The 21042-nt window shown below is 42.3% G+C and overlaps 1 protein-coding gene across 2 annotated transcripts in view; it reads left to right on the top strand.

Annotated features, from left to right (window-relative positions):
- adam17a (ADAM metallopeptidase domain 17a) overlaps positions 1 to 21042 on the top strand; it is a 57837-nt gene that overhangs the window by 12501 nt on the left and 24294 nt on the right. For both annotated transcript variants that reach the window (XM_060934110.1, XM_060934109.1), the window contains exons 2-8: positions 280 to 412; positions 1574 to 1707; positions 2130 to 2218; positions 3809 to 3989; positions 15917 to 16047; positions 18712 to 18798; positions 19163 to 19276. In XM_060934110.1, the coding sequence (XP_060790093.1) occupies positions 280 to 412; positions 1574 to 1707; positions 2130 to 2218; positions 3809 to 3989; positions 15917 to 16047; positions 18712 to 18798; positions 19163 to 19276 (869 nt within the window). The remainder of the gene's footprint in view (positions 1 to 279; positions 413 to 1573; positions 1708 to 2129; positions 2219 to 3808; positions 3990 to 15916; positions 16048 to 18711; positions 18799 to 19162; positions 19277 to 21042) is intronic.

The raw sequence follows: 21042 nt of genomic DNA, 5'->3' as shown, positions 1-21042 counted from the left end.
TTTAATTAGCTGAATCAGATATGTTCAAGACTGGAATTAAATTCTACCAGGATAAAAGAGGAGGGTTTGGTATCTCTGGTGTTAGATGGTTAGGTTTTCTAGCAGTCCCTACACAGTGCTAATAAACAATAAGGTACAGTTGCTTGGCTTTTTAACTCCAGCTGATTGGATGTTTAGGTCAGATTATCCTTCACAACTCTGCTTTCATTATGTGCTACACGATTGATATGTGATTTGGAAATAATGGATGTGATTGTCCCTCTGCTGTGCTTGATCCAGAGAGCCTCCGATCAATGCTGGCAGACTTCGAGGTGCTTCCTGCTTCTAGTTTCCAGCAGCATTCCTTAAGGAAGAGAGACGTCGACTCGCCATCACATGTCGAACGTCTGGTCAGCTTCACAGCACTGAAGAGGTAAAGTCTTACAAGCACTAATGCCCTGGAATGCTCAACAGGCTCATAGAGACGTGAACTGAATTAATCAGATCGTGATTATTCGTTACTTGAGTCAGACGAGCACCATTCTGAAAAGCTCAGGACACACAGTACAGCAAAACAGTCTTTAGTAGAAGCGTCTAAGATTGTTTGGGCAGCTGTTTCACGTTGGATTTGTGTCTCTTCACAGAGTAGAATAAAGTAAGATAAATCAGTCCTTATTATGTTGGGAAGCTAACACTGATTAGATATCATAATGGTACCGGAATTCTCATTAGTAAAGGGGTGTTCACACGGCACATATTTGCATCGATGTATTTTGTTGCGATATATCTTACACCGGTGTAAATTTTGTGGAGCGTTCACATGTCACAAACCTGCTTACTAGAGAGAAGCGTGTTAGCACCGGTGCAGCCCCACTTGCGTTCACACGGCAGTTTTTGCGACCGTGCTATACGATAGTAATAATGCGGAAATGAAATATGCGCATGCGTGAAAATGTACTTCCTTTTCCCGGTTGTCATGGCATCACCAAGCGCCGGGAAAACAACGTGGATGAAGACACCAGTGTTGCCAGATACTGCTGACGTTTTCCAGCCCAAAATATGTTCAAATCCGCCAAAATGCACTTAAAACCGCCCAATCTGGCAACACTGGGAGACACGCAGTTCTGTTGTTGTTGATATTCGCCATTTTGGAAGCGCAAAATACCAGGATGCAAATTATGCAATGCCCGTATGTAATCAACTCTCCTCACGCGTAGCGAGTCTACCCCTGTAGCGTTCAGACGTCCCATTTTATATCGGTGCTGCCCCGCAAACTAGCATTTACTCCGGAGTAAATTTCTTAAACCACCTCCCGAGCAGGGTTAGATTTGCACCGGTTTAAGCAGCTTTCAGGGGCTACACCGCTATAACTTTGTACCGTGTGAACGCTCTACCGGGGCAGCCCCGGTGCTACACCGGAGTAAAAGTTGCCGTGTGAACACCCCTTAAGAGTACCATACCTGACATTCTGAATATTTCTAGCAAAAGTTTTCTTTGACTAAATGTATCATGTAAAACTGACCATAACGGGTCTGTTATATTTCCTTCCTTCCTTCCTTCCTACCTACCTTCCTTCCTTCCTACCTACCTACAGGCATTTCAAGTTGTACCTGACCACCAACACAGAGCTTTTCACTGACAATTTCAAAGCTGTGTTCATAGATGATAAAGGGAGGGAGCAGAATTACGATGTCGAAATGCAAAATTACTTCAGAGGACATGTAGTAGGTGAGATTTCCAGCTAGGAATCAATCAAAGGGCGAGACACATGGAGACTGAGCATGTGTGGGCACTTTGACTCTTGAGTGAAAACATGATGATTTGTAGTAATAATGATTTATAATAATAATAATACACTTTAACCTCCTAGGGCCTAGCGGTCACGTACGTGGACAGCACTTTTTAGAAATTCAGAACAAGAATCCACATATGTGGACATACTTTTTCTCAAAAAGTACATCTTATCAAAGATGATGCTTAGTTTTTATTCTAATCAGGTTCTAATAAGCCCAAATAGCAAAAAGAAATAAAAAATGCATGTAAAAAAACCAGCTTGGGTCTTAGGAGGTTAAGGGAACTTGGTTTGAAAACAGGAGAATGAAAGAATAAATAAACTTTAGATTTGAGAGCCTTCACTCTTGTATCCTCAGGTGAGGAGCATTCGCGGGTGCAGGCCCACATGGACGGAGATGAATTTTCGGCGCACATTCTCACTGATGAAGCCGAGTACAACGTGGAGGTAATGAGGATGAGAAGCACAGCAGGAAATCTTGGCGTAAAGTGGCTTCATTCTTTTCTGCCTTGGAGCATAAGTGAAATTTGGTCTGAGGTTGTGTGGGTTGGGTTGGGATTTAAAAAAAATGTTTTTTTTTTTTCCTTCTCCCCTCTTCCCCTGGTGCCGTATTTATGACATGGGAGAAACATGCAATCAATTTTGCCTTTTATACAAATCGGGTCTGTCAGTGCTTCCATGTGCTGTTAAGGCTGGGCATACACTGTGCGATTTTTGGCCCGATTTTGACACGATTTTCACTCGTGCGACTATTTTGGAGATCGGGCCGATTTTTGGCTCAATCGTGCGTCTCGGATCGTGAAGTATACATGGGGTAACGACAAGCGATTAACACCTCACGACCTCCTCCCGATCGATCGGATGAAAATCAAACATGTTTGAAATCCTGGTCGCCCATCGTGAGGCTATCGCAGTGTCACGAGCCGATTTACCTCAACCTGTCACACTACACATGCGCGAACACAGATACGGAAGAGAAAACAAACACTGAGCAGCACTTCCGGTCTCCTCCTCTTCACGTTTAGAGATGGGATTTATGGCTCTTTGATGGGATCCGCATCTTTGTGATCCGTTCTTTGAAAAGAGCCGTTCAAAAGACTGGCTCATTGGCTCTTTTTTTTTTTAAATATTTATTCAGTTTTAAGAAGACAGCGTCTAAAGAAGCCAGATCCCTCTGCTTAGACAGTGACATCAATATTTCTGGACATACCTTTTATATAAAGCAACCTAGACTTACATTATTGTAACCCCTAAACGCTCATAAATAACCATTAAAAAACAAAAAGGGCTTCAATGAATGTCCATGCAGAACGGCTTTTCTGTAAAAAAAAAAAAAAGAACCCACTCAAGAACATAGTTATCAAGAACGCAAGAATATTTTATAGAAAAACACTTGTTTTACAAAAACATTTAAGTCTGAGATACAAAATAGATACAACTAGACAAACAGATAGATAAATAAAATACACAAAAATAGAACAAACAAAATGACGATAGAATAAATTAAATGAATGTCCGTGCAAAGTAGTTTTCCCACAATATTATCATTAATATCACACAACATTATAAACTATCTGAAAAACAGTACAGAAAAAGAACGACAGAAAGAACGGCTCCCCCAGCTCGAGACTCGGTTCTCATCGTTCATGCCTAGGAGCCGTTCAAAAGAATCGGTTCGTTCGCGAACGTCACAACACTATTCACGGTGCAGTTCCGGATACAAGAATATGGAAGTACAGTGTGAGCAGTCAGATCGCATCCGAGCATCGGATCGTATAGTGTGAGAACAGGAATCGTAAGCTGCGAGCTGTTTACCCCTGCGATTCACTCGTACAGTGTGAGCAGCAGCTAAATACCGCGATTGAAAAAATCGCACAGTGTCTGCCCAGCCTAAGATTTTACTGAGGATTTTGCTTAGGAAGGCAGTTGTCTTTTGAGCTTCATGCATAGACAGTGTCTTGCTTGTTTAGCAGTTCTGGAGCAGATCTCTCTCTCTCTCTCTCTCTCTCTCTCTCTCTCTCTCTCTCTCTCTCTCAGCCTTTATGGAGGTTCACAGAGAAGGCACCAGACAGCCGCCTGCTAGTGTATCGCTCCGAGGACATCAAGAACATTAGCCGTCTGGCCTCATCTAAAGTATGTGGCTACATCAATGCCGAGGCTCCACAGTTGCTTCCTGAGGAGGCCAGAACAGCAGCAGCAGAAGCACAGGAGGATGGAGGTGAGCATCAGCTTCTGTGGCATCCTCGAAGGAAAAAAATGGTAGAGCAGTAGAACAAAATTCCCACACAGCTTTGCAAACTGAGAGTGTAATATGGAACATGGCTTCCAGTGCAGGGAAAGAAGCCCATAAATGTAGTATACTTTCACAAATAATCATGCAACAAAATGTTAAATCCATTCCAATCTTATAGTTTACTGTAGATGCAAAAGAATTTGTAATTGGACCATTATAACAAGCATTTCAGAAATATCACTATTCATAATGTCGGTAGAATTTTGTGTAAACAACGATGGGTCATTTTACTTCTATGTCCCATGTATGAAGCTTGAGAAATGATCTGGTAGCAAATTGCAGCCCGTGCAACTGGTAACTCCGCACCTGGCGCCGGTGTTGTGGAGACCTCTGTCCGCAATGGGGAAGCCTCGTCATTCTGCTGATAATGTAACAAGTGGTGTCCTATTTTCTAGGTAAAGATTCCAACCCCTACCCCTTGTAGGTCTGTTTTGAAGGGCCCTTATCCAGTCAAGGGCACTCCAAAACTAGAGGTGGGAAATTGGTATTGGGCTTTAGTAATTTGTTTAATAAATAAGTACGATAAGTATTTTTGATGATGTATGTGCATGCTGTTCCCACTCTGTTCTACCTTTTTAGAAACATTCCAGTGAAAGCAAAAATGCTGTAATTTTCACTTTTCCACTGCTGGTTTTGGAAATCGAGTATATTACAGTGTAGGTGATAGGAATGAAGGCAAGACGTGTCGTTTCTCATCTCGTAGTTGGTTGGGAACGGCCAGTTTCCGTTTGAAATGTATCCATAGCCCAAAAAAAAAAAACTTAGAATGAAGATCAACTAAAACTGCACTGGATAAACAAAATCGACTGATGAACCACTTGGCACTCTCGGCATGGAGTTTCCAGTGATGCCTAGAAACACTTCTCTCTCCGTAAAGCTGCATGAGCCAAATTTTCAAACAAGGCATAATCCCAGCTGATTTTTGAATACAGTGCCTTGAACTTTTTCACATTTTTCCACCTTACAACCACGAACTTAAAAAGTTTTTTATTGAGATTTTATGTGATAGACCAACACAGAGTAGCACATAATTGTGACGTGAAATGAAAATGATAAATGGTCTTCAAAATTTTAAACACATAAAAATCTGAAAAATGTGGTATGCATTAGTATTCAGCCCCTCTGCGTCAATACTTTGTAGAGCCACCTTTTGCTGCAATTACAGCTGCAAGTCTTTTGTGGTATGTGTCTACCAGCTTTGCACATCTAGACACTGAAATTTTTGCCCATTCTTCTTTGCAAAATAGCTCAAACTCAGCCAGATTGGATGGAGAGCGTCTGTGAACAGCAATTTTCAAGTCTTGCCACAGATGCTCAATGGGATTTAGGTCTGGACTTTGACTGGGCCATTCTAACACATGAATATTCTTTGATCTAAACAATTCCATTGTAGCTCTGGCTGTATGTTTAGGGTCATTGTCTTGCTGGAAGGTGAATCTCCTTCCCAGTCTCAAGTCTTTTGCAGCCTCCAACAGGTTTTCTTCCAGGATTGCCCTGTATTTAGCTCCATCCATCTTCCCATCAACTCTGACCAGCTTCCCTGTCCCTGCTGAAGAAAAGCATCCCCATAGCATGATGCTGCCACCACCATGTTTCACAGTGGGGATGGTGTGTGCAGGGTGATGAGCAGTGTTAGTTTTCCGCCACACATAGCGCTTTGCATTTAGGCCAAAAAGTTCAACTTTGGTCTCATCTGACCAAAGCACCTTCTTCCACATGTTTGCTGTGTCCCCTACATGGCTTTTTATGCCTGTCTTTCAACAATGGCTTTCTTCTTGCCACTCTTCCAAAAAGGCCAGATTTGTGGAGTGTACGACTTATAGTTGTCCTGTGCACAGATTCTCCCACCTGAGCTGTGGATTTCTGCAGCTCCTCCAGAGTGATCATGGGCCTCTTGGCTGCTTCTCTGACCAGTGCTCTCCTTGCTCGCTCTGTCAGTTTAGGTGGATGGCCATGTCTTGGTAGGTTTGCAGTTGTGCCATACTTTTTCCATTTTTGAATGATGGATTGAACAGTGCTTCTTGAGATGTTCAGAGCTTGGTATATTTTTTTTTATAACCTAACCCTGCTTTAAACTTCTCCAGAACTTTATCCCTGACCTGTCTGGTGAGTTCTTTGGTCTTCATGATGCTGTTTGTTCTTCATTGTTCTCTAACAAACCACTGAGGCCTTCACAGAACAAGTGTATTTATGCTGAGTAAATTGCACACAGTAGGACTCTGTTAACTAATTAGATAACTTCTGAAGGCAATTGATTGCACTGGATTGTATTTAGAGGTATCGGAGGACAGGGGGCTGAATACTAATGCACACCACATTTTTCAGATTTTTATTTGTTTAAAATTTTGAAGACCATTTATCATTTTCATTTCAAGTCACAATTATGTGCTACTCCGTGTTGGTCTATCACATAAAATCTCAATTAAAAAATGTTAAGTTTGTGGTTGTAAGGTGGAAAAATGTGAAAAAAATACTTTTGCAAGGCACTGTACATGTGGTATATTTGTATGAGTTTTACTTTCCATTCTGCCTGTGTGTTGTCTGCGTCTTCTGAGCACCAAAATCAATAATTACTCTGTTATGCTGATATTTTTGACAATAAGTGGAATAGAAGCTCCTCATACAGGTTTCCAGTGGGTCATGGAATTTCTGGAATATCATGGAATTTTAAAAAGTCTATTCCAGACATGGAAAGTTGGTGGATTTGATCATATTTTGGGCTAAGTCATGGAATATCAGGGAATTTTGTTTCTAGCATGTTTAAAGGAGATACGCAGAGGCTTTATTTTTAAATAAATTTCTGAGTGGATAGTATCTCCATCCTTGACTCTTGTATGCTGCATAAATGGGAATAAAAAATATATATTTTTGAGAGTTAAAATCGACCGCAAAGTTGGCATTGGAGCTGCCCCGCTGAGCCAGCCAGCCCTGAGTGCGTAACGTCACAGCAGGAACCGGTTTTAAGGCCGAGGCCTTTTACAGCTATAGACCAAAGTCATATAAATAATTTCGGGTGAAAGTAAGAAATACCGTTACCAACTTGCTCAACTAAAACTGATTTGACTTCATGGATTTGTGGGTTGGCTCTCATTAAAACAGGATAGGTGTTATAACTTATGCAACATACATGTACATGCATGCATTTTCACTGATAAAACGTTAAAGGCTAATTAAATAATCAGATGAACTGAGACAATCACATTCTGAAGCAAATTAATCTTATACCGGTAACTTAAACACACAATACAAGTTACATGTATTAATACAAATGCAGGTAAACACCATGGTTTTTTTAAAATTATTTTTTAAAATCCAAATGAGAGTCGGAGCTTACCCGTCTGTGTTCTTACTTCTTGAAGGCCGATCTTGTGGCCAATTTGTTTTTGAAACAATCTGACTTTCAGTTGTTTGTTCAATTCTCCGTTCATTCACTTTTTCCACGTCAGGGCGAGATGGCAGCGATATCCAGTTTAGAAATGAGACAGCTGCTCCACTCGTTCACTTTTCATACTGTGCATTCCACCATTGCTGCTGGGCTCAGGCAATTACTAAAACCCGGGACAGAACGGGATGTCACCGGTTTTAGTAACAACTGCGGGAGGTCTCTGCCCAAGCAATATGTCCCGTCCCGGGTTTTAACAACAACGCTCGGCTCACTCTGGGAGGACTGGTGCAACTGAACTCCCTTTCCTTTTTAAAAAAAAAAAAATACTTGTTTTCTTTTCCTTTAATTGTTGATTCTGCACCCTCTTTTAAAACGGGCTTATAGCCAACGCTCCTCAACAGATCAGAGGTCTCGTGCGAGTCTTCAGTAAAATGTGCAGAGGAGAGACCACTTCATAGGCGCCCAATGTGCCCGTAAACTTCTCGCAAAACTCGTCCAAATCTTTGCAGTTTTAACATTCTCAGGCCATGAATGCAATGTAAATCCACCTTCTGTCGTGTTGCTGTACAGGCCAAAAACACATCTACGTGGCATGGTGATAAATTAGCTCAAAATGGAGGCTCGGAGTTGCAGTCAGCTCTGTGTTTTAGTATAGCGGAAATGGTGATGAGACTGATAGACTTCCTGTTGTGACGTTACGGACATCAAGGTCATTCACTCAGACCGCTACCTACAACCCCGATTCCAAAAAAGTTGGGACAAAGTACAAATTGTAAATAAAAACGGAATGCAATGAAGTGGAAGTTTCAAAATTCCATATTTTATTCAGAATAGAACATAGATGACATATCAAATGTTTAAACTGAGAAAATGTATCATTTAAAGAGAAAAATTAGGTGATTTTAAATTTCATGACAACAACACATCTCAAAAAAGTTGGGACAAGGCCATGTTTACCACTGTGAGACATCCCCTTTTCTCTTTACAACAGTCTGTAAACGTCTGGGGACTGAGGAGACAAGTTGCTCAAGTTTAGGGAGAGGAATGTTAACCCATTCTTGTCTAATGTAGGATTCTAGTTGCTCAACTGTCTTAGGTCTTTTTTGTCGTATCTTCCGTTTTATGATGCGCCAAATGTTTTCTATGGTTGAAAGATCTGGACTGCAGGCTGGCCAGTTCAGTACCCGGACCCTTCTTCTACGCAGCCATGATGCTGTAATTGATGCAGTATGTGGTTTGGCATTGTCATGTTGGAAAATGCAAGGTCTTCCCTGAAAGAGACGTCGTCTGGATGGGAGCATATGTTGCTCTAGAACCTGGATATACCTTTCAGCATTGATGGTATCTTTCCAGATGTGTAAGCTGCCCATGTTACACGCACTAATGCAACCCCATACCATCAGAGATGCAGGCTTCTGAACTGAGCGCTGATAACAACTTGGGTCGTCCTTCTCCTCTTTAGTCCGAATGACACGGCGTCCCTGATTTCCATAAAGAACTTCAAATTTTGATTCGTCTGACCACAGAACAGTTTTCCACTTTGCCACAGTCCATTTTAAATGAGCCTTGGCCCAGAGAAGACGTCTGCGCTTCTGGATCATGTTTAGATACGGCTTCTTCTTTGAACTATAGAGTTTTAGCTGGCAACGGCGGATGGCACGGTGAATTGTGTTCACAGATAATGTTCTCTGGAAATATTCCTGAGCCCATTTTGTGACTTCCAATACAGAAGCATGCCTGTATGTGACGCAGTGCCGTCTAAGGGCCCGAAGATCACGGGGACCCAGTATGGTTTTCCAGCCTTGACCCTTACGCACAGAGATTCTTCCAGATTCTCTGAATCTTTTGATGATATTATGCACTGTAGATGATGATATGCTCAAACTCTTTGCAATTTTACACTGTCGAACTCCTTTCTGATATTGCTCCACTATTTGTCGGCACAGAATTAGGGGGATTGGTGATCCTCTTCCCATCTTTACTTCCGAGAGCCACTGCCACTCCAAGATGCTCTTTTTATACCCAGTCATGTTAATGACCTATTGCCAGTTGACCTAATGAGTTGCAATTTGGTCCTCCAGCTGTTCCTTTTTTGTACCTTTAACTTTTCCAGCCTCTTATTGCCCCTGTCCCAACTTTTTTGAGATGTGTTGCTGTCATGAAATTTCAAATGAGCCAATATTTGGCATGAAATTTCAAAATGTCTCACTTTCGACATTTGATATGTTGTCTATGTTCTACTGTGAATACAATATCAGTTTTTGAGATTTGTAAATTATTGCAATCCATTTTTATTTACAATGTGTACTTTGTCCCAACTTTTTTGGAATCGGGGTTGTATATGAATCACTTTAATCGTAAAAATTAATATATTAGATTTATTGTTAACGCTTAAAACTATTCCTGTGCCATTCTTGAGGTCTCAAGGCATTTATAAACGAAAGTGAGGCCATGGTTCTGCGTATATGCTTTAAATTTTAGATGCCATTTTGGCAAAATGGCAGTAGTTTCTATGCAGTATTTCACTAGGTTTAAAGCTAGATGGCCCTTTTTTTTTCTTTTTTTTTTTAAATAAAATTGATTAAATTAGTTCCTTCCGAAATTTGGTCATTGTGATATGTTTATTTCTGCAATATCTTTAAAGAACCCCCCCCAAAATATCAGGCCACTCTGTGACTGGGAAGTTATTTAATTTGAGGTGATGCCCTAGCAAATAATGTGCATGAAAACACTCACTTCACGCAGTCAAGCAGATGGAAGAAGTGCGCATGCGCAGGTTCACCTTCTTCTGGGGTTTTTCTGCAGCTGGCATCCAGTGTTGCATTACTGCCATCTACAGGTTTACCTTGGCCGTGCACTGATGGTTACATCTTGTCGCTAAACAAACAGCTAATCACACAGGTGTTCGCTGACCACCGATTATTTATTAGTTTGGTCCTGCGTTTCCTTTCCTTCACAACATAACGTCGTCTTCTCACTTTCCGTTACTGTAGTCGGTCTTTCACGTTTCATTCGCACACTTACATCCTCCATTTTTCTCTCCTGTTTCAAATTTGTATCCCACAATGCCTTGTGCGAACAAAGAAAGCCCTCCACGTGATGCATGACGTAGTATCTTGAATTGGGTCATGGTGGAGAATTTGAGGCCACGTGGCCCTAATTTCATGAAATATTTTTTTTTTTAACTAACAAAATTGGAAGTCTGTGATTCGAATTTAGCAGCTTTCGTTCCACTAAACAGAAATAATTGGGTGTCCGGTGGGGGGGGGATTCTTTCCATGACCTAAACTTGAAAAATCTGAAAGGTAGTCGATCTTTAAGCAGTGAAAACTTTTTTTTTTTTTGCTGAAAACATCTGTGAAATTCGTAAATAAAGCTTGCAAGTTGATGGGTTTAAAATACTGTAGCTGGGTTGTGTCTGCTCAGCACAAAGGCGGCCTGCTTTTTCTGTTCATTATAGGTCATGGAAATTTAGCCATTTAGTCAGTGAAAGTCAGGGAACTTGACCTTTGACTTGGAGTGGGAACCCTGTTCATAATCTGTTTACCTGCTATTACACTTTGCTACCACTAGGGGTTCCTGCATATACACTAGAGGTCTGCGCAGGACAGAATTTTCAGTCCCGCTCCCGCAAAGAATTATGATTTTCGGTCCCGCTCCCACCCGCGCCTGCCATATTTTGTCCCGCTCCCGCCCGTAAATCCCGCATGATGCAGATGTTTGCGTTATTTCTCACGAAAGTTCTTGTCATTGGCTTGGGGAATTAAACATGCTGAGCTTAGCTGAGCTCTCCACTGACCGATCCTTCATTTATTGTAAGTTTATTGTTTAGACTCTGACATTCTGCTGACACATTCTAAGTGAGCGCTGCATGCGCTCATGATTGACAGCTCTCGCTTTGCGCACTCGCACTCCCACTTCCGAGTCTGTGGCGTTATGATTCCAACCGCGATTTCATTCTCCTCTCATATGAAGTGCTGCGCAACCACAACCAGCTCCTCAGATTATACACTATTTCTAGCTTTAAATTGAACAATGTGTGATACACAGTCCTTTTTAATACTAGTTAATACTTTTACATTTTTTTTAATACTTTTTAATACTTAGGACTAATACTCTTGACTTTTTAGCGGTAAATGTACCTCTTTTTAAAGCAGCACTTACTTCTGAAGCACTGTGAGCTTCACTAGAGGATCTCTGCTCTTCTGCCATGATCGGAGATCTCAAACACGGAAGAGCGGAAAGGAATCGGAAACGTACGCGAGATTAGACCACATCCGCAAATTTAGGCATCTTAAAATGTTTTTATTAATGCCAAATAAAATATCCAGCACAAATTATATACAATAGACATAAAGTAATAATTTATAAATTTTATTTTAAACACGTTTTTAGTTAGCGGGACTGCAGCTTATCACCTCTCCCGCCCGCGCCCGCATTGTGCACTCCCCCTCCCGCCCGCAATGAGCTTTCAAAATTTGTCCCGCGCTGCACTGCTTTGCGTCGGGTCCTGCGGGTCCCGCGGGACTCCCACGGGAGTGCAGGGCTCTAATATACACATGGTCAGGTGTGTGTGTGTGTGTATGGGGAGCTAGGCACATCCTTATGCCTGAGCAAAACTTGAGTCCCATTTAGTGCATAGAAACGTGTGCATGCATGGTTTACGGGCACAACTGCATTAATAAATGAGACCCCTGGTGTGAAATTTCTTTTGGCGTAACTGAGATCATCATCTCTGAGAGACCAGTACCTCATTAATCTAAAATTTACGTTTTTTTTTAAGAGTAATTTGGGGGTAAAAGGTCAAGTCATGCTCTACTTGCTGAAGGTGATTTGGAGTGCTGTAAGAGTATGCAAAGATGAGATGGAAAACAGAGCAAACAGCAGGCCACGCAAACTCCATCCATCCATTATCTCTAGCCGCTTATCCTGTTCTACAGGGTCGCGGGCAAGCTGGAGCCTAGGCCAAAAAAAAAAAAAAAAGATAGTGTATTTCAGGTAACATGAAATACTAAAATAGGGTCGGTAGGTAGGAAAAAGTGGGGGGGTTTTCTTAAAATTTTTTTTTTATTTTGTTCGAAAAAATTAACACAAACATCTTACAAAATAGTATTTTGGCACAGAATCCTTTATACCACACATCATCATAAAATAAGTGTTTTAAGTCTTTAAACGAATAAAAAAAAACCTTGAAAAATTGTGACTAGTCACTAATTAAAATATACTGAGACATTCAGCATTTTAAATCAGTGTATTTTTACTATAAAAAAATTAGTCTTTTAATTCAAAGTCTTTTTTTTAAACTATAAAAACATTAAATATCTTACAGAACATTTTAGCACAATTTTTTCAATAGTACACATGTCATATTATATGAGATGTTATCAAAATATTCTGACTGTGACTAAGAAAAATCACTGCTTTAAATCTTTAAACGTGTTAACGCTTTGGCACAACATGAGACAACTGGTAACACAGAAGTAGAATTATTTTCGCTTTGCCACCTTGCCAAACGGTCGCTGGCAAACAGGCATGATTCGCATTTCCTTACAGTCCCTACATGATGGTAGTACAGTTTTGTAATGTTTGGTTAGGTCAGGATCAGTTTCTGCATCTCCATTTCCACAGTTACTGCAGATATCCACTGTCAGTGGCTGCCATGATGTTAGTTTATCAGACGACTCACGCGATCGACGTGAATATCGCGACAGTTCGAGTTATGATGTTCTGCGCGAGATGGCTGCGTCCATGTTTATGCAGGGGGGCTGATAGAAGTGGCGAAACATTTTACATTTTATCGTTTCTTTCACAACTTGAATGCGTTGAAACAAAGAATTATTACAAACTAACGCTGCTTATACTAAAATATCGAGGGAAATTTGTAATAACTTTACGGTCGGCAATTTCGACACGGAAATTCTCGATCGGTCGGGTTAAACACACTTATTTTTATATATAATATATAAAATAAAAATTTTTTTTTTTTTTTTTTTATTTGGCCCTATCCCAGTTGACTATGGGTGACACCCTGGACAAGTCACCAGATCATACACACAGAGACAAACAGCCATTCACACACTCATTCACACCTACGGTCAATTTAGAGTCACCAGTTAACCTAACCTGCATGTCTTTGGACTGTGGGGGAAACCGGAGCACCCGGAGGAAACCCACGCGGACACGGGGAGAACATGCAAACTCCACACAGAAAGGTCCCCGCCAGGTGCTGGGCTGAAATCCAGAACCTTCTTGCTGTGAGGCGACAGTGTTAACTACTACGCCTCCACCAACACAAACTCTCCCCAGGATAAAAAATATTCCATTTTAAATTTCTTACTAAGCCCTAGCTATACTTACTATAGGTGGAGATGGGGTGTGAGGTTTTTTTTGTTGTGTGGTGGTGGTTTTTTGTTTTTTTTTTCTTCCCCCTCCTTTCTCTTCTTTCTTTTCCTTGCAATTGCAAGAACCAGTTTGTGTCAGATTCCACCTGTGGTTGCCAGGTCATCTCAAAAGAAAAAAATGTAAATGTGCAACAGGCAAAGCATGCAATAACCCATAAATAACCACTTTTAAATGATTGTGGAGAAATACGCTCACTTGTATCCAGATTTCTACAGTGCCTATGATTTCTAGTGTTACATAAACTGTAATAATACAACCCCGATTCCAAAAAAGTTGGGACAAAGTACAAATTGTAAATAAAAATGGAATGCAATGATGTGGAAGTTTCAAAATTCCATATTTTATTCAGAATAGAACATAGATGACATATCAAATGTTTAAACTGAGAAAATGTATCATTTAAAGAGAACAATTAGGTGATTTTAAATTTCATGACAACAACACATCTCAAAAAAGTTGGGACAAGGCCATGTTTCCCACTGTGAGACTTCCCCTTTTCTCTTTACAAGTCTGTAAACGTCTGGGGACTGAGGAGACAAGTTGCTCAAGTTTAGGGATAGGAATGTTAACCCATTCTTGTCTAAAGTAGGATTCTAGTTGCTCAACTGTCTTAGGTCTTTTTTGTCATATCTTCCGTTTTATGATGCGCCAAATGTTTTGTATGGGTGAAAGATCTGGACTGCAGGCTGGCCAGTTCAGTACCCGGACCCTTCTTCTACGCAGCCATGATGCTGTAATTGATGCAGTATGTGGTTTGGCATTGTCATGTTGGAAAATGCAAGGTCTTCCCTGAAAGAGACGTCGTCTGGATGGGAGCATATGTTGCTCTAGAACCTGGATATACCTTTCAGCATTGATGGTGTCTTTCCAGTTGTGTAAGCTGCTCATGCCACACGCACTAATGCAACCCCGTACCATCAGAGATGCAGGCTTCTGAACTGAGCGCTGATAACAACTTGGGTCGTCCTTCTCCTCTTTAGTCCGAATGACACGGCATCCCTGATTTCCATAAAGAACTTCAAATTTTGATTTTTCTGACCACAGAACAGTTTTCCACTTTGCCGCAGTCCATTTTAAATGAGCCTTGGCCCAGAGAAGACGTCTGCGCTTCTGGATCATGTTTAGATACGGCTTCTTCTTTGAACTATAGAGTTTTAGCTGGCAACGGCGGATGGCACGGTGAATTGTGTTCACAGATAATGTTCTCTGGAAATATTCCTGAGCCCATTTTGTGATTTCCAATACAGAAGCATGCCTGTATGTGATGCAGTGCCGTCTAAGGGCCCGAAGATCACGGGCACCCAGTATGGTTTTCCGGCCTTGACCCTTAAGCACAGAGATTCTTCCAGATTCTCTGAATCTTTTGATGATATTATGCACTGTAGATGATGATATGTTCAAACTCTTTGCAATTTTACACTGTCGAACTCCTTTCTGATATTGCTCCACTATTTGTCGGCGCAGAATTAGGGGGATTGGTGATCCTCTTCCCATCTTTACTTCCGAGAGCCGCTGCCACTCCAAGATGCTCTTTTTATACCCAGTCATGTTAATGACATATTGCTAATTGACCTAATGAGTTGCAATTTGGTCCTCCAGCTGTTCCTTTTTTGTACCTTTTAACTTTTCCAGCCTCTTACTGCCCCTGTCCCAACTTTTGTGCTGCTGTCATGAAATTTCAAATGAGCCAATACTTGGCATAAAATTTCAAAATGTCTCACTTTCGACATTTGATATGTTGTCTGTGTTCTACTGTGAATACAATATCAGTTTTTGAGATTTGTAAATTATTGCATTCTGTTTTTATTTACAATTTGTACTTTGTCCCAACTTTTTTGGAATCAGGGTTGTATGCCATTGTGTGTGGGGGGGGGGGACCTCTGCACTGTACAGTGCACATTTGCTTGAACAGCCTCACTTTGTAAGAAGGAACAGTTTAAATGAGTGGAGCAAGTGGGTTTTGTACAAGAACAGGCTGTTTAGAGCAGTATCCATCCAGTCTGTTTGAGCTCTTCAGTAGAGCACCGATTTATTCCTGATTGTGTCTTCTGATTATTTTGTACAGAAACAGGCAAGAGAGTGCGGAGGCAGACACACAACCACAAGAAGAACACCTGCACGCTGTTACTGGTGGCAGACTACCGCTTCTATAAGCACATGGGGCGTGAAGAAGAGAGCACCACACTGAACTATCTGGTAAGTGATGACAAATCCTCTGTGAGCGAAGGAAACTCTGCTTACAGAAATCCTGCAGGCGTGACACTTTGACATGATTGATCTTCAGCTACTGAGATTTTAGTTTGAGAGGATAAACAGTACCAGTCAAAAGTTTGTACACACCTTCTAATTCAGTGTTTTTTTTTTTCTTTTTTATTGTCACTTCATGTCTTAAAGTAACGATGGATGTCGTTTTTCTTTACTTAGTTGAGTGGTTCTTGACATGGATTACTACATTTGTGGAATAGGGATATTTGTTTTTTTATTTACTGTTTGATTTCAAACACGGGCGGCACGGTAGCGTAGTGGTTAGCGCTGTCGCCTCACAGCAAGAAGGTCTGGGTTCGAGCCCCGTGGCCGGCGAGGGCCTTTCTGTGCAGAGTTTGCATGTTCTCCCCGTGTCTGCGTCGGTTTCCTCCGGGTGCTCCGGTTTCCCCCACAGTCCAAAGACATGCAGGTTAGGTTAACTGGTGACTCTAAATTGAGCGTAGGTGTGAATGTGAGTGTGAATGGTTGTCTGTGTCTATGTGTCAGCCCTGTGATGACCTGGCGACTTGTCCAGGGTGTACCCCGCCTTTCGCCCGTAGTCAGCTGGGATAGGCTCCAGCTTGCCTGCGACCCTGTAGAACAGGATAAAGCGGCTAGAGATGATGAGATGAGATGAGATCATGGGTAAATTCAGGAGCGAGATCAATGTAATTCTCCTATTTTATATTAAACTTTGGTCAAATATCTGTCGCATTTTGTGCAATTTTTTTACCTTGCGCAATACCAGAAAAATTCAGTTGAAATCAAGCCGTTTGAGGTGAATTGGTCCGACTCTGAAAAAACTTGGCATTTGGATTTCTCGGCAAACATTGATTTTCGTGACGTCGCGTGCGGGACGCCTCCCTCTGAATCCTACGTCAGCGCTGGTTTGTTTGAGAAAACGACCTGGTGGTTTTCTGCAGATTTCTTCGTTATCGCGTAATTATTAAAATGGTTAACAGATGTATCGTAGGAGGGTGTAGCAACACCAATCTTGACGGGATTCGTCCTCATCGTTTCCCACATTGCGCTCAGGTGACAATTCCATACATTTCAATGCAAAATCGCTAGCTGCTACACAGGCTGTGCACTGAAACCGTGCAAAGCTCGCGCAGCCTGCTGGCGCTTCCGCAGGTGACGTCACGAATCTGGCTCCAGACTCCCTTGGGGTTTTCCCAGATGCGTTTTATTTTTTTCTGCTGTAGACAGATAGCCTTGTGCAAAATTACCCTTCTGGATGAGTGTGTAAAGGAACATCTCATCTCATTATCTCTAGCCGCTTTATCCTGTTCTACAGGGTCGCAGGCAAGCTGGAGCCTATCCCAGCTGACTACGGGCGAAAGGCGGGGTACACCCTGGACAAGTCGCCAGGTCATCACAGGGCTGACACATAGACACAGACAACCATTCACACTCACATTCACACCTACGCTCAATTTAGAGTCACCAGTTAACCTAACCTGCATGTCTTTGGACTGTGGGGGAAACCGGAGCACCCGGAGGAAACCCACGCGGACACGGGGAGAACATGCAAACTCCACACAGAAAGGCCCTCGCCGGCAACGGGGCTCGAACCCAGGACCTTCTTGCTGTGAGGCGACAGCGCTAACCACTACACCACCGTGCCGCCCGTAAAGGAACATACTTTCATATAAAAAAAAATGAAATTGGTCCAGAATATGCACTTTAAGGCAAGAAATTGCACTAATTAACTTTTGACGAGGCAGACCTGTGAATTGAAAAGCATGCCAGGTGACTACCTCATGAAGCTGGTTAAGATAATGCCAATAGTGTGTAAAGCGTCAAAGTAAATGCTGGCTATGCTGAAGAGTCTAAAATATGAAACTTTTTGGGGTGTGTTTGTTTGTTTGTTTGTTAACCACATAATTCCATATATGTCCCACATGTTATTTTATAGTGTTTCTTCTTTGTTGTTCTACAATGTAGAAAATGATCAAAATACAAAAAAAAAAAAACTATGAATGAGTAGGGGTGTCCAGACTTTTGACTGGTACTGAAGGTATAATTATATCTCATCTCATCTCATTATCTCTAGCCGCTTTATCCTTCTACAGGGTCGCAGGCAAGCTGGAGCCTATCCCAGCTGACTACGGGCGAAAGGCGGGGTACACCCTGGACAAGTCGCCAGGTCATCACAGGGCTGACACATAGACACAGACAACCATTCACACTCACATTCACACCTACGCTCAATTTAGAGTCACCAGTTAACCTAACCTGCATGTCTTTGGACTGTGGGGGAAACCGGAGCACCCGGAGGAAACCCACGCGGACACGGGGAGAACATGCAAACTCCACACAGAAAGGCCCTCGCCGGCCACGGGACTCGAACCCGGACCTTCTTGCTGTGAGGCGACAGCGCTAACCACTACACCACCGTGCCGCCGGTATAATTATATCATATGTACAAAACAGGCACATATTCCAGTTCTGGAAAGCCTGTAATTGTCAAAACGATATACCGAAACTGAAAATTTCACCACGTCAAGATGTTTCACAGCCTGCTACATGTATACTGTAGGAATATCATACTTTGCCTAAAAATGTTCATGGTGCATATCTAGTACCGAATTTGTGCGTTTTGGTTTCTTCCAGATTGAGCTGATTGACCGAGTGGATGACATCTACAGGAACACTTCATGGGACGATGAGTTTAAAGGCTATGGTGTACAGATTCATCAGGTCCGTACGTACTACACGGTTCAAGAGAAACCGCTTGTACCGGATAAAATTAACGGTCTCCAATCTGTAATGTTCATGGACTTGGTTAAGACTCAGTTTGTGAACCTTAAAGCTCTTTCCCTTCTTGCTCTAACCGGCTTATTGTCCGTTTCTCATGAATGGTGAAATGGCATTCCCGCTGAGTCACTCCTCATATGACGATTGCTCAGAAAAACACGATGTCCTCTTCGGGACACAATCATGAACATTGTGTGTAGTGACTGTTTTCTGCATGACTCTTTCGGCTATATCGGTGATCTTCAGTTGTGCCTGCGGTGCTGTGTAATAACTCATGATTTGGCTTTAATCATGTTCCATGTAACAGATCATCATAAACAAGGTTCCCACTGAAGTCTCTCCAGGGCAGCTTCACTACAATATGAAAGGCAGCCCACGACCAAAAGACGACCAAGTGTGGGATGTTAAGAAGCTTCTAGAAGTGAGTGCTCATTCTTAAACTTCTAAAGCTGAAAATTTTATGTGGGTTTTTGTTTGTTGTAAGTATGGTCCGTTTCCCATCCTAGTGTTATTGTGAAGAGCCACTGAAGGTTTGTTGAATGTATAAATATGGCGAAACATTCTTTACATCATGCTCGTCTCGCGTGCCCATTTCTCTTTTGTCCATATTATGATCTGATAGAATTCTGTACATTATTGCAATTACACTTTTGATCATTTTGACACAAGAATAGCAGTGTGAAAGAAATGGGGTTGGCAGGGTCGTGGTAAACGAAATGAAAAGCTTTTGGACCCGGTCGCATTTCTCTCCATGTCTTATTTGCTTGCGTGCACACACGCACAACCTCAGTGCAATTTAGAGTCCCGAATTTCACCCATCAGCATGTTCTCAAATCTCAGCATCATAATCAAGAGTTATGTGAAGGAGAGAAATCCTCTGGGCATGTTGCAGAATCCTTCTGATGACGGTTAGGCGGTGTGTGTACTTGCACTTGCTACATGTTGAGGACCGGAATATATCTTTTACCAGCAGAATTAGGATATTTTTGGAAAGTGAGCACACTTTTGCCGCTTTTCCACTACAAACGCGGCTGAGTTGGGCTGAGCCGTGCCATGCTGAGTTGGGCTGAGTCGAGCTGAGCGGGCTATTGGAGTTGCATTTCGACTACAACCGCGCTGAACCGTACTGGCTGGAAGTGGGTGGACACATTGGGTGGAGTTAGCGAAAGTGGGTGGACGTTACGTGATGTCGTTAAGCGGCGCAAACAGTGACATCAGTGATCTTTTAAGCGGTAGTCTCACGACCCGGAGAGTAAACAATAAACATGGAGGACATGGAGTCGTTAGTGTTGCTGGTCTTGGTGCTGTGGCTTGTTGTCACCGACAACGCCAACAGATACTGGCAAGAGCGTATAGATGAGGCGAGGCGCATAAGGCTTCAGAAATTCTCGTAATTCTCCTTCTTCCGGGTTTACGGTGCTTACAGATCCCAGCGTGCTCGCGGGGCGTGTGTGGGCGTGTGAGGACACTCCTCCTCACCAATCAGTGCACAGGGGAGTGTCTGCTCACGCCCCCAGCCTCACTCGGCACGGTTTGGCTCGCTTCAGCCCCACTCCAAAACGGTGCGAGTTTTAGGGGCTAAGCAGGGCTGAAGCGAGCTGAGTCGTGCTGTTTTTTGGTAGTCAAAACGCGAGCCGTGTCGGGCTGAAGCGAGCTGAAGTGAGCTGAAAAAGGGTAGTGGAAAAGGGCCATTTGGCTGATCTTCACTTTTTCAGAGGGCTCTTTGAAGGTTAAGACTTAGTTTTAGGGTTTAAAGGGGAACAGAGGGCAATATATAGAGTAAATATAACAATAAAACACACATTAACGAACCTTATTCAAGACTTACAAAAGTTTTTTGTTCTAAGGTTGGAAAGTTATAGTGTTTTGAAAGTAGCTCGAGCAAACTATTTCCGCAGTTTGAACAGCCCGCCATGATATTAATTTTATCCAATCAGAATGCACGTTCATTTTCTCTGCGTAACACTCATGACGTATGTACGTGCCCAGTTGTGTTGGCTCATTGAGGTTGGGAATAGCACGTGTGAATCGGAAAGTAGGATGAATTGTAAGTGATCGGCTACACAGTGCCACAGTGTGTTGCTTTCGGGTGCAATAACAGGACCGATGGAAAGCATAACGATCCTCCAGACGTGTCTTTTGCGGGATCTCTTCGTATGATTTGACAGAGCTGTCGCTTTCACTTGA

The sequence above is a fragment of the Neoarius graeffei genome, chromosome 11 (genome assembly GCF_027579695.1).
Source record: "Neoarius graeffei isolate fNeoGra1 chromosome 11, fNeoGra1.pri, whole genome shotgun sequence".
In the NCBI taxonomy this organism is placed as follows: domain Eukaryota; kingdom Metazoa; phylum Chordata; class Actinopteri; order Siluriformes; family Ariidae; genus Neoarius; species Neoarius graeffei.
Note: the sequence above shows the minus strand (reverse complement) of the source record. Positions and strands in the feature narration are given on the sequence as shown.